At 24.7% G+C, this 26,901-nt stretch overlaps 3 protein-coding genes across 10 annotated transcripts; all 3 read left to right on the top strand.

Annotated features, from left to right (window-relative positions):
• Window positions 1-213: 213 nt before the first annotated feature.
• On the top strand, window positions 214-12,978 carry LOC126901277 (tetratricopeptide repeat protein 37). 4 transcript variants are annotated; one of them, XM_050677664.1, is made up of 4 exons: window positions 214-659; window positions 3,221-6,768; window positions 12,109-12,225; window positions 12,747-12,880. In XM_050677664.1, the coding sequence occupies exons 2-3, from the start codon at window positions 3,247-3,249 to the stop codon at window positions 12,175-12,177; spliced, it is 3,591 nt and encodes a 1,196-aa protein (XP_050533621.1). In that variant the 5' UTR covers window positions 214-659; window positions 3,221-3,246; the 3' UTR covers window positions 12,178-12,225; window positions 12,747-12,880. The 4 variants fall into 4 exon arrangements, 3 of the variants coding, with proteins under 3 accessions (XP_050533621.1, XP_050533622.1, XP_050533620.1); XR_007703007.1 differs by having other exon boundaries at window positions 215-659; window positions 12,109-12,272; window positions 12,747-12,978; XM_050677665.1 differs by lacking the exons at window positions 12,109-12,225; window positions 12,747-12,880 and adding an exon at window positions 6,932-7,049 and having other exon boundaries at window positions 215-659.
• On the top strand, window positions 12,836-15,262 carry LOC126901288 (uncharacterized). Its single transcript, XM_050677683.1, has 4 exons — window positions 12,836-12,978; window positions 14,094-14,335; window positions 14,684-14,880; window positions 14,942-15,262. Exons 2-4 carry the CDS (start codon window positions 14,132-14,134, stop codon window positions 15,234-15,236), a joined length of 696 nt encoding a protein of 231 aa, XP_050533640.1. The 5' UTR covers window positions 12,836-12,978; window positions 14,094-14,131; the 3' UTR covers window positions 15,237-15,262.
• Window positions 15,263-15,389: 127 nt separating this feature from the next.
• LOC126901285 (endoplasmic reticulum resident protein 44-like) lies at window positions 15,390-26,044 on the top strand. 5 transcript variants are annotated; one of them, XM_050677677.1, is made up of 10 exons: window positions 15,390-15,862; window positions 17,188-17,261; window positions 17,628-17,721; window positions 18,530-18,599; window positions 18,663-18,801; window positions 19,445-19,600; window positions 23,514-23,701; window positions 23,769-23,884; window positions 23,940-24,235; window positions 24,320-26,044. In XM_050677677.1, exons 4-10 carry the CDS (start codon window positions 18,540-18,542, stop codon window positions 24,664-24,666), a joined length of 1,302 nt encoding a protein of 433 aa, XP_050533634.1. In that variant the 5' UTR covers window positions 15,390-15,862; window positions 17,188-17,261; window positions 17,628-17,721; window positions 18,530-18,539; the 3' UTR covers window positions 24,667-26,044. The 5 variants fall into 5 exon arrangements, with proteins under 5 accessions (XP_050533634.1, XP_050533632.1, XP_050533636.1 ...); XM_050677675.1 differs by having other exon boundaries at window positions 15,390-15,882; XM_050677679.1 differs by lacking the exon at window positions 17,628-17,721.
• Window positions 26,045-26,901: the final 857 nt, after the last annotated feature.

Here is a 26,901-nt window from a genome sequence, read left to right as displayed (position 1 = left end):
TAAAGGCATGTCATCACTCCCCTTAGAGCTCCAGTTACAAAGGAAGTAAATGTTATACTTTTCGGTTTATATAACAGGGCTAAACACTACCTGTAGAACCAATGGAAAAAAACAAATTTACTAGGTTAGTTGGTTAAGTTATGAAAAAAAAATTATTAATTTAATAATTTAAATCTTATCATGTTCCTATCTCTAAAGGTACTTAAGTGAAGTCATAATCTTAGATTAAGAGTTCTTTAACCATAGATCTTATAAATATTTAGATTTATAAATAATTAATGTTTATAAATCATAAGAGATCAATGACTTCAGCATAGCTGGACACTTATTATCCATCATTGTTATCATATGTGATAGTAATAAATGAACCATAATTCTGTTATTGATTAACATAATGTTTTTAGTAAATTGGACCTAAAAAATTATATAAATAATATTTTTTTTTGAAAAATTCAAATTTTATTATATCTAGTTAAATTTAAAACAAAATTAAGTAACCAAGCTCTGTTTTCTGTTATTTTACTTGTAATATTTTTTCTAAGCATAAGATTGATGATATTTTGGAATTAATTATCAATAAAATTTTTAATTAACCACACTTTAAAAATTAGTTCAATGCAAGTGAAACAAATTCTTGAATCGCTCATAAATATTTTTTGGTAAGTACTCAATCTACAATTACATAAAATAATTTTCAATTTGATGAAAATTACATATAGTAATTCGTGTATTTATTGTATTAGAGTAATTAAGTAAAAAGAAACAATTTATATATATTTCAAATTATAAAATTATTATAGTTAATATATCTATCTAGTAGATTAAAAAACATTAAATGTAAAGTAATTAACTAGGTGATAAAATAATTTTACTGGGCAATATTTGTATTTTATTGTGTCACCTAGATTAAAAATGCACTTAATTAAACAAACAAAAATAATTTTATTAATTTTCATTAGAACATGGTTATAATGTTTATTATGCCTACTGTCATTATTAACAAAAGTATTATTCAAGTAACAATGAAGTGATCATTAATCTTTTAATAATGTAATATCAAAAAAAAAAATTTTAGGGCGAGTGGCTGAACTTAGGAGGTATTAAAAGGTGCTTTGGTACCCAAAACTCTAAAAGTAATTCTGTATTTTAAATATATACATATTGTTTTAACTATGGATTTTTAAAAAATTAATTATTATTAGTTGTAGAGTGTAGCATTATAAATATTACATTTTCTAGGCTACCATAACAACAAGTCTTACATAATTTTAACACCTAAGATATTTGCTCTAGTTGCATTACTATTTAAAAGGGGATATTGTAAATAGATTTTATTTTAAGTAGATTTGTAGGTGATTGCTCTTCTACTTCTCACTCTTTGTTTTTAAATAAATCTGGATTTAACAGGCTAGACAACGACAAAATCATGGTAGACCATTCTAAATTGTAGTTGGTAGAAAAAACTCTCAAAAGTTATTCTCTGGGATAAATTAGTTACAAAATTAAAAATATGTTGTGAAGTTTTAATTTATAATTTCAATATATAGTTTGATATATTTGTATCAATTTATTGTCTAGTAAATGTTTCAATACATTTAACAGCAATTATTAACAGATTATTTTAAAAGTAATACTGTGAAAAAATGTGTATGAATAAAACAAAACTGGCATAAAAACCTGTGATTAGATCATATGTTATCATGAAACTTAATAATTTGTCAACCAGGTTCAAAAAATTGAGTTGATTATTTTGTGAGAGCTTAATATCACAAAATAAATACAATATTGGAAAAATAATTTTTGATTACTTTTAGTTACATATAATTCTTGATTTATCAGCTAATAATTACTTTTTAGAATCATCCCTTATAATGTATTGGAGTATCATCTTTATTTTATTAAATAGAATATTTAATATTTAATTAACTTATAAAATTAGAAATTATTCAATTAAAAAAATGACTGGTCAATAACATCTTTTGGACCAGTACATTGGATGTTATTCTTCTTTTTTAACCTAGGTAGAACGAATAGTACCGCTGAAAAATAACTAGTGATAAAAATAGCAGCATCCAATCGTCACCTCCAGTCATTATTTTAAATTGTTAATAACTTCTGAAATACATGTCTAAAAGTTCTTATTGATCAGTTATATTCATAATTACATCATTATCTATTAAATAAGTTAGTTAATTAAGTATATTGCTATTTAAAAAAATAATTTTACATCCCAATACATTACAAAGGATGATTCTAAAAAATAATTATTAGCTAATCAATCAATAATTGTATGTATATAGAAGAGATCAAAAATTAATTTTTCCAATATTGTATTTCTTTTGAGTATCGAATGGTTTATAATAAACTGATCACTTTGTGTATTACATATCATATAATGATAATTAGAACTAAGAATACATTTATAAATTTTGTTTAAGCCACTATGATGGGTTCCAAGTTTGTGCAACTTTGTTATGGGATTATATAGTAATGTAAAAATATTTTTCGTTTTAGAGGGGGTGACCTAATCATGACCAAAGATATAACTTCAGTAACAACAAATTATCAATTTTTCAAGCTAATTAATAAAAGTTTGTACTGGCTGATGGTGTGTTCAGAATAACTTAACAAAATTTATAAATGCATTTAATTCCTTGCCTTGGTACTGACTTATATGTAAAAGCAAAAAGTCCTCCTCAGAAAAAGTCCTAGCTTCAATACTGTATAAAATTTACTAATGATGTACTGAAATTTTTATAAAAATTGAAGTATTAACAGTAAAAACAAAAAAATTGTATCAAAAAGCAGAAAATACCGTTAAATGTAAATCAGATTAATAAAAATTTTGCCATTGCACTTCGCATAATGTTAAATGTTTAAATTATTTCTATTTTTAAATGTAATATAATATTAAAAAAACATTGTAATAAAATTTATAGTAACATTAATTTCTTTAAATTAAATGTTATTATAACATGAAAATATTAGGATTTATTTTTATTTAATATTTGTTTATTTTTAACAATTCATTATACAATTTAAAACACATTTATGTAGTAATATAAAAAATAAATTAATAAATAAAACTTGACAAATAATAAAAAATAAATAAAACATAAAAATTAAGCCTTGGTAAAAATATATATTTTTATATGTTTATACACACTTAATTTAATGTTAGATGGGTATACGTTTTTACTTAAATTATATGTGTTTTTAGATATAATCAACATAAAATATAACAAGATGGATAAAATTAATGTAAAACAACAATTGAAACGTGCTAAAGAAGAGTTCATTAAAAAAGATTTTATTGAAGTAGCTAAAATATGTAAAACTGTGTTGGCTTCAGAACCAAACAATATTTCTGGCTTGATTTTGTATGGTGCTACCTTATTAGAAATACCATCAAAAAAAGATGAATCCATACAATATTTTCAAAAAGTAATTGAAATAAATCCCAATAATTTGTTTGCTTGGCAAGGTGTTGAACAATACTATGAAAAGTGCGATAGGCTAGTTGTATCTCCTCAACTTTTCTATACATATGCAAATTTGTTATGTTTAGAAACTGATGAAACCAAGTGTATTACTAGAGCAAAAAAAGCTATAGATTTGTGGAAAAATTATAAGACAAAGTTGGACATGAATCTTTTTATTAATATGGTATTGTCCAAAATAGAAACTGAAGAAATGACTCCTCAAATTTTAGCAATTTGTAGAGTTCTTGCAGAATTTCCATTTACTGAAGAAACTAATACCTTAGATAAACACCTAGAAAAAATTTATACTGCATTGTGTGAAGATAATAACTATAATGATAGATTTGAAGTCTACTGTAAACTTATTCCAGTTTTAAAATCAAAAGGAAAAAGACAAGAAATAGTTGATACTTGTGAAAAAATGTTATCACTATATAATAATAATGCAATAGCAATTAATTTTTTTTGTGATTCTTTCATTAGTAATTACATTAAGACTGTAATAGATCCTGAGGAAAGTTTAATAAAATTAGTGGACAAAATGAGTACTAAAGTTTGGGAAAGGTGTGAAGTTTTGCTTCTAGCACAACCAACTAATCCAAATTCATTAATAGCTAAAAGTATTGTTTTGACTCTTCAAAAAAAATATGAAGAAAGTCGAAAAATGTTACAAAAAGTTTTACAAGTAACTAATCGCTCTTGGCAGGCGTGGTTTTTACTTACAGAAATTCAAGTCAATATTCACTTCTACAAAGATGTAGTTCGGTGTGTGCAACAAGCAAAAAAAATTATAAAACCTACTTTTTCTTGTTATGAAACAATGGTAATATGGGAAATAGAAGCTTATTGTTTTTGCTTACAATTTCTACATGGTCGCCAACTAGCTATTCATTTGTTGTCCGAAAAATATTCTATTAATTTAAATAAGTGTATAATTATTGCCAGTTGTAATCTTAAAGATCAAGAAACTGCCAAAAAGTATTTAAATATATTAAAAAATAATTGTGATAATAATGATTATTATTTATTATTAGAAGGATATTACTTTAGCCGATTTGGGCAACTTGATGATGCTTTAAATACTTTAAAAATTATTGAAAGTTCTTCAGTTGACATGAAGTTGTTATTAGGAAATATATTTTGGGAAAAGGGTTGTTTTGCAGAAGCTGGTAAACTTTATCTAGAAGCTTCACACAGTGCACCATTTAGGTGTGATCTTATTACTAAACTAGGAAATTTTTATAAACAAATACAAAATTTTTCTATTGCTATAGCTTGCTATGAAAGATCTATTATGTTAAATCCGGATGATGAAGAAACAGGAATTTCACTATCTGATCTTTATATTTCTTTTTCTAAAAATGAAGAACATGAAAATTTATTACATTTTTTGAAAACTTCAATTAATGTAAAATGGGCTTCTTTTAGATTAGGTTTATATTATTTAAAATTGAAAAATTATGAAAAAGCTGTGGATAATTTTCAACTTTCTACAAAGTATGATCCAAAAAATGCACTTAATTATGAATGTCTTGGAGATGCCCTTTTTGGGCGTAAATCATTTATTGCTGCAAAACATACTTACAATAAATGTTTAGAACTTAATCCGACTCTTTTATACCCAAAATTACAAGTTGCTAAAATTGAATATCAAATTGGACTATTAGACTCAAGTATTCAACTTTACAATAGTATTATTAATGTATACCCTAATGAGTTAATTGCATTATTAGAAACTTCTAAAATATTTTTAGAACATGCTAAACATATTTCAAATAATCAAGTAAATAGAAGTTATGACCTGTGTAAAAATGTAAGTTTATACTTACATAGAGCATTACATATAGATAACCGACATGTATTAACTTGGAAACTATTTGGAGATTTATGTATGCTAGTTGTTACAATGCCAGAAAAATTATCATGCTTAACTTTACCTTGGAATGTATTTGATAATAGTCAAAAAATGTATGAAATAAAAGATTTACAATTATATACCTACTCACGTAGGTGTTATACTCAGGCTTTAAATATAACTATTAAAAAATCTTCATTGAATTCAGCCCAAAAGTATATTTGGTACGATTTAGCTAAATGTTATTTAAAACATGCACAGAACTCATTTAGTGAACAACTACAACAAATGGAATTTAAGTTAAAAGCGAAACAAGCTATTAAGAAATGTTTATCATTGGATAGTAAAAATAAAGACTTTTGGAATACTTTGGGGTTAATTGAGACAATCGAAGAGTCTGATAATGAATACTTTAGTTATATTTGCTTTGTTAAGTCCCTTGAATGTGATTTGAATGCTATTGCTTACAATAATTTAGCTGTTAAATGTGCTATTCATAATAATGTAGATTTAGCACAAGAGGCATACAATTTGAGTCAATGTATTGATCCAACTTTAATTAATAGTTGGATTTTACAAGGATTACTTACCCAATATGATGACCCAGAAAAATCATTGGATTTATTATATCATTCCACCACTTTAGGAATTCATGAAGAGAGCATATGTAATTTCATACAATTAAACTTCAAAAATATAGATATTAATTCTAAAGTACTGAAACCATCTTACCAAACATTGCACAGTATAGATGTACTAACTTGGCTTACATCAAAAAATCCCAAACACAGCTGGGGCCTTAATGCATTATCCATGTTATTCAAACATTGTGGTCTTTATAAAAATGCTATTAAATATGCCAAGAAAGCTGAAGAATGTTGTGATTCAGAAAATAAAGTAATTATTCAAAGGAATTTAGCATTCAGTCTTCTTAAAGCTGGTTATTATCAAGAAGCTATTCAGAAATACAATGAAATAGATGAATTGAATGTAAATGATAGATCTGGAATGGCTCTTTCACTTTATAAGACCAATAAATTTCAAGAGGCATATGCTATTTATGAGTCTTTAACAGATAGTAAAATTGATATTGGTATTGTATCATCTGCATACTTAGCAATGGCTTCAATTACTTTTAGTATAAATCAAGACTTTGAAAAAGCTAAAATATTATTTTTGAAAAGTATACAAAATAATAAAGCAAATGTACAAGCTCTTCTTGCAACTTTTGCTCTTGGTATTGTAATACGTGATATAAACTTATCAAAAATTGTTTTACAAGAATTGCATACATACAAAGATGATTCTGTATACATGAAAGATATAATTCGCTTTATGGCATATTTCTATTACATGAATCGACAACCAACTGTCTCACTACGCATAATCAGTCGTTATGTCCACAGCTATCCTGATAATCCACATTTGATGGTAAATTTGGGTTATATTTTAATATATTATTATATGGCAAATAAATCTAAGTATAAAAGAGGTTTGGGACCTCATTTATTTGAATGTGCTACAATTGTTAGCAATAAACAATGGGAACTTAGTCAAGCATTATTATTAACTAGCATTTGTAATCTATTTGAAGGAAACTTAAAAATGTGTTTGAAAAATGTTTCAAGAGGAATCCATATGTATCCTACTTCATCAGATCTTTGGACTGTACTTCTAAATGCTATTTATTGTCGTGGTAATGTGATTAATGCTACATTTTTAAAAATTTATATTGGTTTTGTTTTAAATAACTTAAATCCTGAAGAACATTTAAAATCTAATCTTTTAAAACTTCAAAATCATATTCCATAGTTATTAGTGATCCATTTAATTATAATTATTAATTGATTGTATTAACATTTAAATAATTTTTAAAATAAAAAGTGTAATTATTTTATTACTCCTTGGCATAAATCATGTTAACATGTATCAAGTAAAAAACTAAAAAATAATGTAAATTAATTTTTTAATAATACTTTTATTATATTAAGTTAATTTATTAATTATGTAATTGCTAAATTTTTATTAACTTTTTTATTATTAGTGAAAGTAAACTGTTAATAAAATAGAAATGCATTTATTTGACTTAAAAGTAACTTTATGACGAATATGAACATTTTAGTATTAAATTATATTATCAAATATTTTATATGATTCATTCAAAAAAGAACCTTGTTATATAAATTATAATCAATAAAATTAAAGTAACTTCCTTGCTTATGTATAGTTGAAAAATTTTCTACTTTTTTATTGTTTGTTCATAGCAGTTTTGATTGCTTATTTCTGAGGAGGTCACAACTAATAAATATGTAGTAAACATTAACGTACAATGTTATTGGATGTATGGTAACAATCCCTTGTACATAATATATATCTTATTATATTATTATATTATAATTGGTCGTATTTTCTAATAATATAATCTTACTTTTAATAAACTGAAAAAATTAGTACAATACAGCGTTGACACAATTGAGTCATTTCATTTTGATAGTTTTAGTAAGAAGATAGTCAAATCAATTTAAGGTTATCAATTTTATTAACAAATGATCAATTTATATAATATTATCAATGTTTGTTCTTTATATGATTTGGTTATTTTTAACTTCGATGCGTCCTTAAGTATTGTAAAATACGCTTTTACGCATATTATAAAAATAATACCTTCTTAGTTCCGTAATATAGTAAAAACTATGTTTTATGTTTATTGTCTCGTGTACGCTGGCCCATTGGACCAATATTAGCCAATTATATACCAAAAAACCTGAATTTGTTTCAATTGAAAATAATACACTCAAAATTCAAAAAAAAAATTCTTTTTTTTTTTTTTTGACACATAGTTTTAGCTTTGATGCGAAGCATCAAATCTCCAAAAAAATTACAATTTTTAAAATTGTTAAATTGTGTCATTTTCTTAAAACTTCCATAACTTTTTCAAAAATCAACAAATCAACATAGTTTTTTTTTGTACTATAACCTTAGATATTTTCTTTTCATTTGATATCATTTTTTGAAAATGTTCCGGAAATACTGCGTCCTTTAAACATATATCAAATTAAAGATTATTTTATGTAATATAAAAAACGACTGCCGTAGTTAAATAAACGCTATTTTAGTGTTAAAATTTTCAACTTAAAAATTGCCGTGTCGGTAACACTTGTGTCTTTCACGCTTAGAATACGAGGTTCAAATCCTCCTGTGGCAATATATATTTTGCATTTTTTTTGAGTTAGAAAAATATTTTCAAATCATTTGATTTTTATCTCATTAAGATTCAATAAATATCAAGGATCCCATCACTTTAGTTTACCCTCGTGAGAAGAAATTTCTTATTCAAGTTAATATTATTTTATTATGTGGTTTTTTTTGTGGCTACGATTCATTTTGCCAACCCTCATTCGACCTAATTTTTTCAACAATACGTCTAATGATTACAATTCGTATTTAGTTGAAGATATTACCCTTAACAAAATCCTTATTCAGTTAAAAAGTAGCTTAACGAGCTTTTTCCATACAAACAATTAAAATCATTAATTTCTAATATTTTTAAAGTATTTATTGTCGAATTAGATTTGATATGATAAAGTATTCAACTTCAAAAGTAAATAATTTTACTTTGTAATTTATTAATTTTTAGCTTCGATGCGAAGCTGAGAAGGTATTGGTTTTACTAAGATGTGTTTTTTTTTTTTGTGTCTGTTACCACTTTTTCTCAGCTCTCACCGAACCGATTTCTTTCAATGATACGTCAAAAAATCACAAATCGTATCTAGTCGAAGACATTACCCTTCAAAATTGAAAAAAATTCCCTCGTTCCCCGTAAAANGAAGACATTACCCTTAAAAATTGAAAAAAATTCCCTCGTTCCCCGTAAAAGGGGGAAACCTCCAAAAAAATTACAAATTTAAAAATTGCTAATTTTCGAAATTTTTTCAATTTTTTTTACTTAAAAGTGCCATAACTTTTTCAAAAATAAACATATCAATATAATTCTTTTTTATATAGATGCATAATATCATTACCTTTCATTTGGTATATTTTTTTCATAAATTTAACCCTTAACCTGCCCACAAGGGGGGATTTAAAATGACAACTTTTTCACAAAAAATTAATTTTTTTAACTTAAATTTTGAAAATGTTCCGGAAGGTCTGACACTTTTATATATATCTTAAATTAAAGCTAATGTAATATGCTTTATCATGAAAAAAAAAAATTTCGGACTTTATCTTATCTTCATGGTGAAAATGGCTACCGAATGCTATTTTTGTGTGAAAATTTTCAATTTTGTATTTTACATTTTTAACTTTATTGTGCTATAACTTTTTGAAAAATGTATGTATCATTACATTTTTTTTATGAGAAGTAGTATTTATATAGACCTTTCATTCGACATAATGTAATATACTTTATCATAGAAAAAAAAAATTTCGGACTTTATTTTATCTTCAATGGCTACCCAGACATTAAACTTAATAAAAAAAATACGATTTTTGTAAAAAAATTCTTTTTTATATTTTTAACTTTATAATGCTATAACTTCTCGAAAGATGTATGGATCAATATAATTCTTTTTTTTGTAGATGCATGATGTCTTTACCTATCATTTGGTATATTTTTTTTATAAATCTGACTTTTTACCTGCCTACAGGGGGGGATTCAAAATGACAACTTTTTCACAAAAAATTGACTTTTTCAACTTAAATTTTGAAAGTGTTCCGGAAAGTCTGACACTTTTATATATATCTTAAATTAAAGCTAATGTAATATACTTTATCATGGAAAAAAAAAATTTCGGACTTTATTTTATCTTCAAGGTGAAAATGGCTACCAAATGCTATTATTGTGTGAAAATTCTCAATTTTATTTTTTACATTTTTAACATTATAATGCTATGACTTATTTAAAAGTGTATTGATCAATATAATTTTTTTATGGGAAATACTATTTTCTAATAATCTCTTTTTTATTCTACATACTTTGTCTTAATCAGGATATTAATAAGGAACTAGCAGTTTATGAAGCTTTTGGAATAATCCACCAATTTTTTAAAATTAAACACTATCTAAAGATTTGCATCGAAGCGTTTTTTTTTGATAGTGATTTTAATCACTGTCAGATATCATTATACTTGATCCATCTATACCACGTCACCACTGTGCCGCGACCCCCCTGTGCTGGGTTTTTTATATTATTTAATCTAAGAATTACTAATCTGGATATAATTTAGGAAATAGTTGATGTTGTTTTTGTAATTATTCATCGATTTCTTAGAATTAAACATTATCTACACTGATATATTAATATATCATATATTAATATAAAATATCTCTAGCAAAATTAAACAACCTTAGAAAATAGAAAAAGAAGTATTTAGGTATTCCTAAGACATCATTCGTTATTTTAATATGCAATTAATAAAAATCCAATAGAAAACTTAACTACAAGAAGGGTTTAAATGAGACCAACTACCTATATCAAATTTTGAATATACTATATAGTCGTCAAAAATGATTGCAGAAATTTTTTATAGTAGGTGTGGTGGGCACAATTTTTTTTAGATATTTGGTTTTACCATCTGCTCAACAGACCCAATATTGAAGGGGGTGATCGGGGTCCTCAGATAGAGAATCACGTTTTTTTGAAAACCTCGCGCAACAATTAAAAACATAGCCACCACAGCCAATGTTTCTAATAAAAGTGAGATTAAATTTTATCAACGATCAAAAGCGCAAACTTGGTCACAATGTTACTATTTTGAGAGGGTGAAGGTAGTATTTGGCTGAGATGAGGGTATTACTTACAAAAAAAATTATAAGTAATATCATGTATTTTTAAAGTGGAATAATTTATTTGTCTACTATGAATTTCTACATAAGAGAGTTCTTATTAACTCTTATTAATTACTTTTTATGTTGATAATTTATAAGAGTCAAATCAAAATATCTTAAAATTTAATTAAATCATATCTTTGTATTTCTTAAATTAATAGAAAAAAAAACATTTTTTTTTTAATTTTTGAAAAATTTTAAAAAAAAGATCAAGATAGTCTTATTTCAAAGTAAATTTTAAGAAAAAAATTAGTTGAAAAATCATCTTTTAATGTTTTGCAGTGAAATTTTTTTATCATTTAAATTTTGTAAAAATTAGAATATTTATTTTTATGTTTATTTCACGGTATCAAAAGTCAGTATACATACGTATAAAAAGGATTGAAGTAAACCATATTTTCACATTAAATACAATGAAAATAAAAATTGTTATAGTTTAAATATATTAGCTTAAAGGCTTTTATATTTGAAATAATAATAATTTTCATGGAAAAATATACATATCAATAGTCCGACCTGTAAGTGCGAAACGAATACGTATGCTTCTGTCCTTTCGCAATATTTATTATAATATTTGAAACCCTAAAACAAATTTTTTAATTTTCTCAAAGCTTAAAATACAGTAGAAAATTTACTACTGAACATTAATAAGATATTTTTTTCCTTAAAATCTATTATAAAAAGGTGCTATATTGGTTTTTTTCATAAATTTAAAAAAAATATTATTTCTCGTGATATTTCCATAGCTCTTAAGTAAAATAATAACGAAAAAAAAAACATGAAATATTTAGCCGATCAAATATTTTAATTTGTCTAATTATTGTAGACAACGCCGTGTAATCTTATTTTCATAGGCTAAGTTACGTTGTCTCACAATAAATATTATTTTGTTACATTTTAAAATGTTTGAACTTTCTTAATTTTGTGATTTATTTTAATTAGATTTGTATCGTGGTATGGAAAATTGGAGTAGCTGGTCATTCAATAAAGAAAATAAAAAGCTTTTATTAGAAGTTGTAAAAAAATTCAAATCTGAAGAACATAATTTATCATCATCATGTAACGATTTATTTTTCTCTTTAGCAACTATTATTGATTCTTCAAAGGTACTTAAAAAAATATTGCAAATCATATTTAGTGATCGATATAGTTTTATAACTATATCGTTATTCCAAAAATGTATTTTTTTTTTAAGTGTTAACTACCAGTAATTTTTGTTTTTTACATTCAGAGTTTGTACTTTTAAATAATTATAAAAAAATATTATTATAATTTTTATGTTATGATGTATTAAACCATTAAATTTCAAAATCAGTATATAATTATGTCATGATATTAATGCCAAATCGATATTTTTGCCTAACACTATTATTTACAGGTACGTTATCTTGAATTAATTTAAGGGAGACTAAACAAAAATTTACCCTCTTTACAGAGCCCTATCAAGTTTACCCTCACAGCTATAATATAGTTTTTAACATTTTCGAAAAGGGGTGTCCCAAACCCTCTAACTTTTTTAAAACCATGGCTTGTTATGGATAATTATAAGTAAACTTTTAATAAAAGAATCGTTAATATAGAATTACAAAATCGAAGATGACAATTTTACCAGTAGTGACGATGAATTTGATCTCGACAAAGATTTTTCTGCCATACAAACTTGCAAGTTTACCAAAACCGAGTCAGTTAATGAATCAAGTTTAGAAAATCCTGATAATAATATATGTGATGCAAGTTTACCTGATAATTTATTAGTTAATAAGAATGTTTCCAACAATGATTTCCTTTTGTTCGACCAAACAGTAGTCCTAGGTAAACCATTATTATTATTATCTAAATACACTTTAAAAGTTATAAATATGTTTCGTTTATAGATCATTAATAATTATTAACTATTTTATAACCAAGGGTATCGGATATTTTTTTTTATTATCAATATATTATATCTAAGTAAAGTATTTATAGCTCTAAAAAAACTAAATATGCACTTAAAACACTAAATTATGGTTTAGAAAATATTTCTAGTGTTATTTTATGATGAAAATCATTGAAATAAATAATTTTTTTTTTTTTGTTGACCAATAGTATAAAAATTGACAGTCGTAATAAATATTATTTTGAAAAAAAAACTATTAATAAAATAAATTTTAAAAAAAGTTTGAAAAGCTAAAATAAATTTAATTATTAATTATAAAATTAAAAATTTTTATTTGCTGTTAAATGAAATGAATTTCTTTTTAAATTGCCTATTTGCATGTAAATTAAACCGTTCTTGATGATTAACGTGCAAAGTTATATACAATTATAAATTTTGTTTGAGATATTTTTACTCTAGTTATATCAATCAGGAACTTCTATAATATTTTTTCTTTTAGTTGGGCAGTAAAAGAAAAAAGTTTGGGAACCACTGTTATCAATGAAGATTTTTACATGATAAATTATTTTTGAAAACGAAATTTTGATAATTAGTGTTAGTTGTATTATAAAATAAAAATTAATAATACCTGGACTACATCCAGGAATGCATCTGAAAAAATATTTGAAAGAGATCGTTATAAATTTATTTTTTAAATGCTTATTATTCTATTTAGCCTATACTAATTTTAATATATTGCTAACTATATTTTTTAAATTATTTTTCTCGATATCATTATCAGAAGTAAAAACTACACTGATCTTAAAAGAAAATTTTATCAAATGTAAAAATAAACTTTTCTATATCAAATTTTTGTACTTATTTAAAACTTATAATTCAATTTTTTCCAACTTCTCTTATATTTTAAAAAATTATTAATTAGTAAAATCTGGGTATTTGCACATGAAAATAAATATTTGTTGAGTAAACAATATGCGAAATAGTATTTTTGTTATATTTATGGCGTTTGCATGTTCAATTTCATTTACTAAATTAGTTTTTTGTGTTACAGAAGAAAATTTTAAAAATACTACACAATTAGTTATCGAAATGATAACTGCTGGTAAATGGAATTTAGAAGAGTTAGCTGAACTTTTAATCTCCGAGAGAAACCGTAGGAATGACATATTAGACTTATTAGATGAGGTCTGGCCGGAAATGGTTACTGATACTAATCGTCACAGATTTTGTGAAGTTTTAGTAAAAATTAAAGAATTGCCTGAAGTGATATGTCAGAAAGCTTACATTCCTTGGGTATGTACCCTAACGTAGCCACTTGGAATTAAAGTTTTAACATCGAAAATACATTACAAATCGCGCGAAAATCTAATGAAGGATACGAAATTAAAATCCGCCACACATTGTTATAACAACAAATCTGAGCATAATGCCATTACGAACTTATTATTCACATGTCAATACCGCGTCAACCATTTTATTTCTAGAAAAAAAATCATAATTTATTTCGATATTCAAACTACTTCCTTTTCCCTTCAATTCTTGTTTTAATGTAACATAATTATGATTAGGGAGACTTCTTTGCTTAAAATTGATTATTTTATTGGTTTGATGAAAATATTAATATACATTTACATTTTACAGTTCAAAACTTGTGAAACCAATTTGACTGGTTTTGTCCAAAGTTTATCTAAATTAATAGTTTACTTTCCTGAATACGCTTGCAAGTCATTTCTCGTTGAACTACTAATGAATAAATATTCATTACTTGTAAAATATTTAGATTGGCTCACTGAAATTATGAAACCTTTAGATAAAAAGTACTGGCGTATTCTTTTAAAGCAAGTAAATTAAATTTTTAAAACGTTAAGGAGTTAATTAAAACTTTATGTTTTTTTTTAGTGAATATATAAAAGGTTGTCAAACCCACTTAGAACAGTATAAAATCCCTGTTTTGGTACTTTTAGTCAAAAATTGTCAGAAAGACTTGGATTCAAGCGATGGCGAAAAGCTTGTTACTTTATGTAAAACGGCGGCTTTAGATCATTCAACCAACCGCGATTTCGCATCTTTTTTAGTATTCGTTGTTGGGGCTATTGATTTAGAAAGATTTAGAATAGAAATGTTATCAATTTCACAAAAACTTAAGGGAGCTTCAAAATATTTAGTTATCAAAGCTTTAAAAGATGTTAAATAAAAAATAAATAAATATTTATTTAGTTATACTGCTAATAATATTTTTCCAAACCTTTATGTTTTGTTTTTATGTTGAACGTTTTTACGTATTTATGTAACTTTAAGGGTGATAATCCACATTCTCTATCCTCTAATTAAATATTTATATTTGGACATTACCGTAGTTTTAGCTTTCAGCTTCGATGAGAAACTGAGGTGTTATATTTTTACCTCGATTGTTAAAATAAAATTGGTTTATAATTAATTTCTTTTTGACAATACTAAAATAAAATTAACACAGTTCATCTTTTTTTTAATTTCTATTTATTATTTTCTCTTTTAATCTTCTATTAGTGTATTTAGAGAGAATGAGAAAACCTGTACAACTCAGCGGGACCTTATAAAAGTTAAACGCTTAACAGTAGTGTGTGTTTAGCGTTGATGATAGTAGCATTGTATGTGAATACTTATCTGTGATATTTTAGTAATTTTTTTTTTTTTTGGCTATTTGAATTTAATTTTTTTTTCAGTTTTAAGTTAATATTTTTAATATAATTTTAATTTTAAATAATTAGCCACAAGTGATCAATTTTTATTGTATAAAAATATTGTTTTAAAAAATTTATCTTTTTATCGACTTCAGATTTTGTAAGCATCACAAGTTTAATGTAAATAATTTTATATTATTATATCTAAGGTTGCCTTAAATATAAATTATTTTTATTAAAAATGTAAAATTATTTTAAAAGGTTTTGTAACATGTTAAACTATATTGATTATTATTGTATTAATTATATATTATCTTTATGTGAAGTTTTTATAAATCATATCTAATATAATCAAGTGTAGTATTTCCAGATATTTTTTTCAAATAACCTAAAAAAATTTGCCTTGTTATTGCAAAAATGAACCTCTCTAATGAAATGATATTTGGTAAAATCTATAGGGCACCAGAAAAGTTAATTGATGGTTAGATTGGGTTGGGTTTCTAATAACTATATTTGATTTATGATTAATATCATTAGAATTCTTACTTCAAACTTATGTAATAAATATTTCTTAACTTCATTAATTCCGACTAAACAAACTTTATGTTTGTGCAGTTATGATTTGAAAGTAAAATAAGTTCTAGATGCACTACTGCGCACTCGTCCATAATTTTAAATAACAGGACAAAATTCAAGTTTTAGTAACAATGTTGTTGAAAAATTCTATCAGCATTAAAATGTATTTTTATTAATTTTATGAAGTGAATTTGAAATAGTTTTATTATAATAATATGTAATTAATATTTTATTTTGAGATAACATTGTTTTGTAGCTTTATGAATATTGTTTGAGAATCGTATTAGCGGTATATTGTTTTTGCGCAGAAACAATAACTTGATTTGTATAAATGATCGTATACAAGCAATTATACAAATCATGTTATTGGTAAAATGTAAGGAAACATGATATGTTTCTATATATTTTACTAATTTTTTACAATTAACCTACAAATTGTATCCAAATCGAAATCTTTGAATACTATTTAAACAAATGACAATAAAGATTTATAACACAAAATAAACTAGTATCATATAATTCATTTGACCAATTGAATTAACAGTAGAATTACAGTAATATCTTACTAGTAGATAAGTACACCTCAATAGTTAGATTATAATCTATTGATATCTATTTCATAGCTAGTTTGGAAAGTAACTTATTTAAAAATGTTATGAAAGTTTTTCTGGAGACAGAATAATTACCCATCCCAGAGTAATCATAATTAAGAAACCTATTCAAAAGGCTGTTAAAGCCCTAATGAGCCATAAAAAAGTAACGAAAATGTTATTTAATCCTAATTAAACTTGTGCTTTTGAAATAATATTCCAACATGTATTGGTCAATTGGTTTTTATTTGTCATTAAATATGATGTTCAATAAGTATAAATGTTTGTAGTATTAATTCCAATCTAAATATTATTTCAGGTGTATCGCTACCGCCCAGACGCAAAAAACATAATTTTATCGAAAAATAACTGATGGAATTATCAATAAATTTCGTAATGTAGAATTTTAACTAAACTGAAATTGTTATATACCTAGTTGAATATGTTTACTTTTTAATTATAGATAGACCACATTTTGCTACTACTGTTTTTCTCTTTATAATTATTCATTTAGTATCTGTTCTACATTATCTAAAGTTGTGTTTAAATTTAAATGTATAATTGTGAGAACCTGTGTGAGGTGATAGGTAAACATAAATATTCTATTATGCTATAGAATTGATTAAAATAGTATTCATATAAAAAAGTTTTTAATTTGGAATTATTTATTCATTATTTGTAAATTAAGTAAAAATAATCTTTATTAAGTATTTATAATTATTTTAAGAATAAATAAAATAAAATTTATATCAATTACAGACTTAATCAATGTCTCCGTTATACGTATAATATAAACAATTGAAATTAAGCTGGGTTAGGATCATAAGTGCAATTAAAACACAATATTTGGAAGGTAAAATTCTGTTTAAAATTAAAAATATAAACAATATTTAACTCAAAAGCTACAAAAATACTAAAACATAGCGGATTTCGTATTTCAGGACCATTATCAACGCTAGACACATACTCACATAACTCGTTTTCCTTCTAATAATAATTTCTACGGCAATATATTTAATTTCTTATATTTTTGAAAGGAGTTTGCTATATGGACCTATAATTAGCGTGTCTCTCCAGATAATTGCACGTATAATGCTTATTTAAGTAGGCAGTAGCGTAGCCCAGATTTTACTTGGGGGCTATGGAGTTTTTTAGCTTTATTATTATTAACAGTAATAATTTGCCCATGTGGATGTGGGTTATAACACATTAGTTTCCATGTATGCAAGGGAAAAAAATCAAAAGATGTTATTTCTATATTATAAATTTCAAATGAGACAATATAAAAAAAATAAATTGCACTAATCACAATACAAAATTCATTTTTCAACAAGTTTTCGCTTGATATTAACTTTTAACATGTATTTAACTTGTTATCGTTTTAAGCATGTTATTCTCATAATCATATTATCACTTTAATGACGTACACTATTTCAATCGTGTAACTTGTTATCACAATAATTTTGCCGGATGACGTCTATGTGTAAATATTTTGTAATGTGACGGTCTAATTTGAAACCTATTTGAGTATTTACTAATTCAGTAGAGTTAATATATTTAAACCTCATGAGTTGTCGTTATTACTACGACAACTTTTAGGTCTAATATATATTTTATTATACATTATTATTCATTTCTTACCAATGGTATCTGTTTCTTAGGTTCTAGAACATGATTTACATATATTGGAAACCATTTACTTTCAAATTATATATTTTACTTTTTTATTATGTAAGAATATTAGTATTAATAATATATAAATTTAAATAGTTATAAATGTAATATTTTTTTTAGGTGTTATTTTTTAATGAACCGATAGCAGGCGATATCGCTTTACAAGCTGATACATTTAATTTTAATGGAGCCGTACAATTTGATAAAAAAGTGAATGGAGCTGTTCCTCTAAATAGTAAAAATATTGACATGACTTTAGGTAATTGAGTTGAAACTGAGCTATTACTAAAAGAATGTATGTTTTAAAAAATATTAAAAATTAAAAATCATTTTACATTTAATTCTTTACATCCTTTGTTTCATATTCATATTATTTATATTAAAACATTATTTAATACAAACAAATATATGGAAGTTATAGCATACAATTTTTATTTCAACGCAGATTAACATTTATATAAGTTTAGATTAAGATAAGTAGCAATATTATTATAGATTAAATCAGTGAATCAAAAAATATTTTTCAGTAAAATTAGGTATTACATTTTTATGTATTAATTAAAAATGCATTATAGATATACCTAATACTGTATTAATAAAGAAAGACATATAAGCCTTTTATATTTAAATAAATTGTTTTTTCTTTTGTATTCTACTTATCATAAAATTTTAATTTGCTAAATTTTGATAGAAATAAATTAATTTTTAATTTGTACAAACCAATTAAAATTATAAAGTATTAAAATTAATTGTAAAAATAAAGAAAAATGTTGATAATGTAGTCTGAAATTTTTTTATTATTTCCTATATGTTTTCCTTTACTAGGGTAACAAGATATATGATTAATATTATAAAATTACAATTATTATCTTTTTTTAATCGTAATAATAAATTTTTTTTAGCATCAAATGAGTTGGTTATAATTAACTTTTATGCAGACTGGTGTCGATTTAGCGGTATGCTTGCACCAATATTTAATGAAGCTGCCAATAAAGTAGCTGAATTATACAAGCAACCTGGTAAGGTTATAATGGGAAAAATAGACTGCGATTCTGAAAGTAAGTTTTTTAACCTCAGAGTAGATGCCTTATTGTAAATTATATACTTTTTAAATGTAATACTCTATTTAATTATTACTGTGTAGTTTTGTAATTTTTTTATTTACTCTTATCTATGATTATAGATACTGAAAAAAAAAATTAGTATCTATATACAGCAAATATATTAATAATATGTACATATATTATTTTATAACATATGGGGTGTAGTGTGGTAAAATATTAGTTTTCAGTTATGTTACGACAAATTAATTACAATCAGAGTTTGCAGTTTTAAATGTTTGATTTTTTAACTACTAATTTAATTTTGTTTAAATTACTCAAAGTTAACATAATTCAAATGAAACAATATGTTTAAAATGTGTTTTCTTCATGTTTAAAACATTTAAAAAAATACATATTTTTTTCAAGTTTCAACATAATTTTTATGATTCAATAAATTATATCTGGAACAAGAAATCATGAAAAATTAGTTGAGGATGTTGTATAATTTTTAATAACTAGAACTCGAAAGTGAAAGCTTTAAAAGATGACTTCTAAAAGTTACAAAAATGACTCAAAAAACAAAAAATAAAAACTTTTACAATTATTAAAAAATAGTTTAAATATTTTTTTTTATTTCAAAGAATTATTTCTCAAAATCTATTTTGATTAAACATAATTTTTAAATACAAAAAGATTATATATATTTTGTCTAATGACCTACTAAAAAATTGTGAAATAGAAAAGATTAAAAGCAATCATAACATAAAAGAAAAAATGTTCAAAAATTAAAATTTTGAACTCCATTTTTAAATTATAATATATATATATATATATTTATATGTGATATTAAGGGTGTTTCAAAAAGAACGCCAGATTTGAAAGTGCTATAAAATTAATTTATTTTCATAAAAAAATCATACTATTCGATTCAGAAGATCTTGAGGTTTAAACATGAAAAACAATATCGGGCATATGCTGCCCTCCCATACTAGCCCTGCACACAATAACTCTGTCCGTGAATTTCACCATCACCCGATCACACAGATCTGCATCGATTTTGCCAAGAACACATTAAATTACACACTTCAGTTCCGTCACATTTTTAGGTTTGTTTTCATAGACTTGTGATTTAGTGTAACCCCACAAAAATAAGTCACATGATCGAGGTGGATAGACTTGGTCTCCTCGCAACAAGATTAGTCGGTCTGAAAATCTCGCACGAAGGAGTACAATTGTTTTTGCTGAAGTGTGGCACGTTACACCATCCTGTTGGAATCAAATGTTATCGATGTTCATTTGATCCAATTGAGACCATAGGAAATCAGTGAGCATTGCTTGGTACCGAACTCAACTGAATCACACACAAGAGTCACATTTGCCTCATTCCGACCACTTCGAGGACATTGTGGGCTTTTGATATCTTCAACTGAACCACTTGATTCGAATTTTGTAACTAAACAACGAACAGTTAATTCTTTTGGAGCATTATGATAGCCAAACATTGCATGTAGTCAGCTAATGGTGGCTGCAAAATTTTCACCAATTCTATAATAAGTTTGAATGAACAAAATTTGTTGTTTTGTAGTGTACTTTTCTATGGTAACACAATTACTAAGAACAAATAAATTCCTTGACAACACAAAACCTCAATAATAATAGATATCAAAAATTGCAAAAACAATGCTGCCAACAACAAACAAATAAAATGGCGACGTTTTCATATTCGGCGTTCTTTTTAAAACACCCTTTAGTTCATTTCTTGTCCTTTAAAAAACAAAATGCAAAGTTCATCATCTTCTGAGCATTAATTATAACATAAATTAATTTGAAATTTTAAACAGTTTGACAAGTCCTTAGAAAATAAATATATAAAGAATGTATTAATATTATTTAAGTTCTTTATCAAATATAGGAGTCAATATAGGAATAAAAAATATATATATTGGTGTAATAGAGAGTATGTGTGAAGGCACTTGTACTAGGGTAAACAGTGTGTGTGGAAAAACAGAAGATTTTAAAGTAAAAGTAGATGTGTGTGAAGGTTCTGCTTTAAGTCCTTATGTATTTTCTGTAGTAATGGATCAAATTACCAAGGAAAGACAAAGGTACTGTGGTGCATGTTGTTTACTCATGATTAGTGTTAATAAGAGAAAATAGGAAGGAAGTTAATCAAAGGCTTAAGATGTCGAGGTAAACTCATGAGGGAAGAGATTAAGATCATTTATGGAAATAAATGTTGAAGGAAGAAGCAGACCGAAAAAGAGGTGGTTGCATGTAATTGGAGAGTGGGGATATGAAGACTGTTGGTGTGTGTATAAATTAAGTGGAAGATTGTTTATGATTGATAAATTGGCAAAAACATGTACTTAAAAAAACCAAAAAAAAATCTCGATATTATTTTTATTTTTTGATTAATTAAAATTCTCATGATGAATGAATCATACTATATATATGGTTGTCTCATCAAATTTTGAAGTTAGTATGCAGTGCGAGTGAAATATGCATTATAAATATGAACCAATTTGATCTGTACCTATCTAGATATCCACTTTATGTATTAATATGCTTGTAATTCACTAAGCACTTCTCCTAAATTTTTTGTGAAAAAAATAAATACATTATAATAAAATTAATACCTTCTCAGTTTTGCATAAAAGACAACAAATTTCTATTTAGAAATTACAAAAAAAAATTATTTTTTATATTGTCGTTATAGAAACAAATAATAAAAAATATTTTTTAACTTAGCCCAACTGTTACATTTATATTTAATAAAATTAACCCAAAATATTAGCTGGGTTAGAAGTTATTAAAGGTATTAAAACTTGGTAGAACACTTTTATTTATAAAAATATACCTAGGGTGATCAATTAAAGATAAGATAAAAAAAAAAACTATTAAAATTTTAAAATGTTTATAAAGGAAAGAATTGTTTGATTTGAGAAACTCTACAATAACATATAATTAAGTTTTTTTTTTCGTCCATTTAAGATTAAAAAACCTAAACTTAAATTTTCTTTTATGGAGACTCATTTTTTAATTTAAAAATATGATAGAAAAAAAAATTTCAAACAATATTTTTCTTATAGTTTTTATTCAATAAACCATTATTTTATTATTGCTTGAAAAAGTTTAGCATTTTTTGACCAACTATCTATTGATAATTTGCTGTTTAGCATACAATAGTTGTCATTCTTTCATGATGTCATATATACAAGTTTTTATTGACAATTTTTGTTATCATGTCTGTTATTTACTATAACAAGAATAAATACTGACAATAATTTATAAAAAACAAATTATTTTTTACTTTGGTATAATGTAAACCAAATTAATAATGAATTTTTATTTTAAATTCATATTTAAATCTAAAATAGTTTATCAGATAGAAAAAAACATAAGAACAAAATTGTTTGGAATCTTTATTTTCTATTATATAACTCCAAACCAAAAATAGGGGTTACTATTAAAGTATATTGAAAATAAGTTTTTTTTCTGGAGGGATGAAAACAAAAAGCACTATATATTATTGTTGATATTTTTGTATTAATCAATAGTTTCTGAAAAAAAGAGTGTCTTGTCGTTGATTAATCATTCTGTATTTGTAAATAATAACAAATTCTTGGCATTTCTTTACATAATTAATGCTACAAATTTTACTATGTGGGCATGTGCATGTTATGGAATAGAATAGATTCACTTAAAAGTAATAATTTAGTAAACAATTTTGGCCAGCAAGTTATATGAGTTAAAAAAAATAAATGTTTTACATATTAAATAATTTAAAGTATCATTATGATCTGGCATTTTTATTCATTTTAAATTATTTTGAGATAATGTTTGATAAAAAAAGTATATTAAGTTACTTTATTTAATTAAGTATTATTTTAGATATATTGTAAAAATAATTAAATTTTTTATACTTTAGCTGCTGTGGCTTCCAGATTTCAAATTACAAAATATCCTACTATTAAAGTATTGATCAATGGTCAACCAGCTAAACGGGAATATAGGGGTAAACGATCAGTTGAAGCATTTGTTTCTTTTGTACAAAAGCAACTTGAAGATCCTGTACAAGAAGTATCAAATTTAGTTGATTCAAATCATGCTATAGATGTATGGATTTATTTATTTATGAGATATAGATATATTTTAATAAAAATTAAATATGGTATAAATTTAGGAAAAAATGAGGGTTGTTATTGGATACTTCGATAGCAAAGATTCTAAAGATTATGAAGTATTCCGTAAAGTAGCCACAAATCTCAAAGATGACTGTTCTTTTTTTGCTGGAGTTGGGTAATTATTACACTAATGTAATTTGAATGACATAATTATTTCAATTTTTTTCTAGTGAAAAATTCCGTGCAATGCATCCAGCCAATGAGTCTATAGTTGTTTTTAGACCAGATCGTTCATCACCTGAATCTGAACATCAAACATTCAAAAATTTACCATCAGATTATGATGCTCTAAATATATGGACAACATCTAAATGTGTCCCTCTAGTACGTGAAATTACTTTTGAGAATGCTGAAGAAATCACTGAAGAAGGTTTACCTTTCTTAATATTTTTTTATAATCCTAAAAATCTTGAATCTGTTAAATTGTTTAAAGATATTGTGAGTTTATATCTAATAGAAGAAAAACGTAAGTAAAATCCTTGAGGTTTATTTTAAAATATTCAGTTTTATATAGCACTATTTAATAACTTATTATAATTATTTTTTATAGAGCGAGTTAATTTTTTAACTGCTGATGGTTTAAAATTTGCTCATCCATTACAACATTTGGGAAAACGAGAATCTGACTTACCAGTTATAGTAATTGATAGTTTCAAACATATGTATCAATTTCCTAAAGATGCTGATTTCACTCAACCTGGTCGTTTAAAACAATTTATTGATGATCTCTATTCTGGCAAATTGCATAAAGAGTATCACTTAGGTCCTCAAGATATAATAATGACAGAACTGATCAATGATAATCAACTAATTGAACAGACATTACCTCCTGAATCAACATTTAAGAAACTAGCTCCATCAAAAAACCGATATACTTTATTAAAAGAAGAGTTATAGTTAATTTCACATAGCACACAATAAAATGTATCATAGACTGATAAATAAATTAGATAGTATTATATATGTTTTTCCAAATTGTAGCTATGGCCACTAAACTTAAAATCTTTAACCTAGTCTCCCAAAGAATTTACCATAAAAAGTTTGTAGAAAATCATATTTTTTATATTTATTTTTATGTTTTAAATAGAATTATGTGATATCAGTTTATCAGAATTGTATTGAAACATAAGTATTTTTTTACAAAAACATTTTTATCTTTAATATATCACTTGATTCATGTTTTTGTGAATTATATATTTATCTAATTTATTTATAATTTCATTTAGCTTTATTAAATCAACTTTAGAAAATTAATATAGATTTATTTATGTAAAATCATTGATTAATTGACAATATTTGATAATGTCTACAAATTTTTAATTTGTTGTAAAATAAATAAACTTGTTTTATATACTACAATATTATTCAAATTAATTTTGTTATTAATAAATAGCTAACTAGAGCAAAAATATTATAATGTAATTAATAATCATTTTATTTAATTAAGTATTAAAAGCCTAAACTTGACATTATTTTTTTAATAAATGTTTTGTTTAGCTAAAATTAACTGAATTAATTTATATATCAAATTTAAATAATATATTATTAAATTAGTCTTTTAAGGGCTACAGGCATAACTTAAACTTTTTTTTGTATTATAACATATCTTTTTGTTATATTTGTAATGATCATATTATCATTCATACACGATATTTTATTCTATTGGAGAAATTATAATTGTTTTAACTATTGAATAATTAATTAGTATTTACATAATTGTTAAAAGAAAACATCAAGTAACTTGTTGAATTTTTGTTTATTTCATCTGGTGATAATACTAGATTATGTTATATAAATATCTTCATATTTTTAAAAATACTTCCCATTATTCACCTTGCAATATTATATTTTCTTTCTTTATTAATTGTAAGTTTAATTATTATTATTATTATAAAAACTTCTTAAAGTGCTTATAAAAACAATATATGTATATAACAAATTATTAATTGAAACTAATGTAAAATGTAACAAGAATATATCCTGAAATTGTTTAAGTTAAGTTTGGCGATCTTAAGTCGTTATTTTATTTTCAAAACAAAAATAATGTCTTTATGTTTTTTCTTTCAATGGAATAATGACCTGAAGACTTGTATCACTTAAAATAATATATTCACTTATCTTGTATTTAGATTTAAACACTATCTGCTATTGGAAACGCTTTTATGTGTAAAAACGTTATAGTACTGTTTATAAGTTTTGTTACTAGTAAAATATTGTGATGTAACATTAAAGTTTAGAATTTGATTTTTAAATAAACTTTGCATTCTATTAAACATTTAAAAATTTTTTTAATTTTCAAAATAATACAAATATTGTATATATTGTTTATAAGGATAATTTAATTTATTTAATATACAAGTTGGTTCAGCGAGGACGTGATTAGAGAGGTGGAAAGTTTTAAGTATTTAGGGTCAGTTGTGCAAAAAAGTGGTGGAATTGACGAGAATGTAAGACATAGGATTAAGTCCGGGTGGTTGTAATGGAGAGAAGCATCTGGTGTCTTATGTGATAAAAGAATTCCAATGAGTCTGAAAGGTAAATTCTACAAGACTGTAGTGAGACCAGCTATGATGTATGGTTCAGAGTGTTGATAAGAAAGTAGAGCAGAAAATGAGTGTAGCAGAGATGAGAATGCTTAGATGGATGAGTGGAGTGACTAGAGAAGATAAGATGAGAAATGAGCACATAAGAGGGAGTATAGGTGTAGCGTCAATCGTGGATAAGATGAAAGAAAATAGACTTAAATGGTTTGGTCATGTTATGAGAAGAGAAGAATCGGAAGCGTAAGAACAGTTGTAGAAATGAATGTTGAAGGAAGAGGAGGTAGAGGAAGACCAAAAAATAGATGGAGAGATGTTATTGAATGCGATATGAGGACATCTGATGTGAGCATAGAGGATGTGGGAGATCGTGTCAAGTAGAAATTTAAGATAAGGTTGGCCAACCCCAAGTAGTTGGGATTAAGGCGAGGAAGAAGAAGAAGATACAGGTTGGTTCAGCACTCACTGACAACTTAAATAACTTTTGATCCAATTAATATTTTTAGCTGATTTTTTTTTAAATATTAGTTATACGTTAGGTCTATAATTATATCTTTATAATTAATTTTTTTACATATTATTAAAAATATAA

Source organism: Daktulosphaira vitifoliae, unplaced genomic scaffold (genome assembly GCF_025091365.1).
Source record: "Daktulosphaira vitifoliae isolate Bord-2020 unplaced genomic scaffold, ASM2509136v1 Scaffold_3, whole genome shotgun sequence".
Lineage (NCBI taxonomy): Eukaryota > Metazoa > Arthropoda > Insecta > Hemiptera > Phylloxeridae > Daktulosphaira > Daktulosphaira vitifoliae.
Note: the sequence above shows the minus strand (reverse complement) of the source record. Positions and strands in the feature narration are given on the sequence as shown.

What these genes read in the sequence shown, in the direction of transcription:
- LOC126901277 (XM_050677663.1), top strand. Translation starts at nt 3,247, where the DNA reads ATGGATAAAATTAATGTAAAACAACAATTGAAACGTGCTAAAGAAGAG.
- LOC126901285 (XM_050677679.1), top strand. Translation starts at nt 18,540, where the DNA reads ATGATTTACATATATTGGAAACCATTTACTTTCAAATTATATATTTTA. An exon ending in AAATATTGACATGACTTTAG is followed by an intron (nt 18,802 to 19,444) that starts GTAATTGAGTTG and finishes AATTTTTTTTAG; the next exon opens with CATCAAATGAGTTGGTTATA. An exon ending in ATTCAAATCATGCTATAGAT is followed by an intron (nt 23,702 to 23,768) that starts GTATGGATTTAT and finishes GTATAAATTTAG; the next exon opens with GAAAAAATGAGGGTTGTTAT.
- LOC126901288 (XM_050677683.1), top strand. Translation starts at nt 14,132, where the DNA reads ATGATAACTGCTGGTAAATGGAATTTAGAAGAGTTAGCTGAACTTTTA. An exon ending in AGAAAGCTTACATTCCTTGG is followed by an intron (nt 14,336 to 14,683) that starts GTATGTACCCTA and finishes TACATTTTACAG; the next exon opens with TTCAAAACTTGTGAAACCAA. An exon ending in TACTGGCGTATTCTTTTAAA is followed by an intron (nt 14,881 to 14,941) that starts GCAAGTAAATTA and finishes GTTTTTTTTTAG; the next exon opens with TGAATATATAAAAGGTTGTC.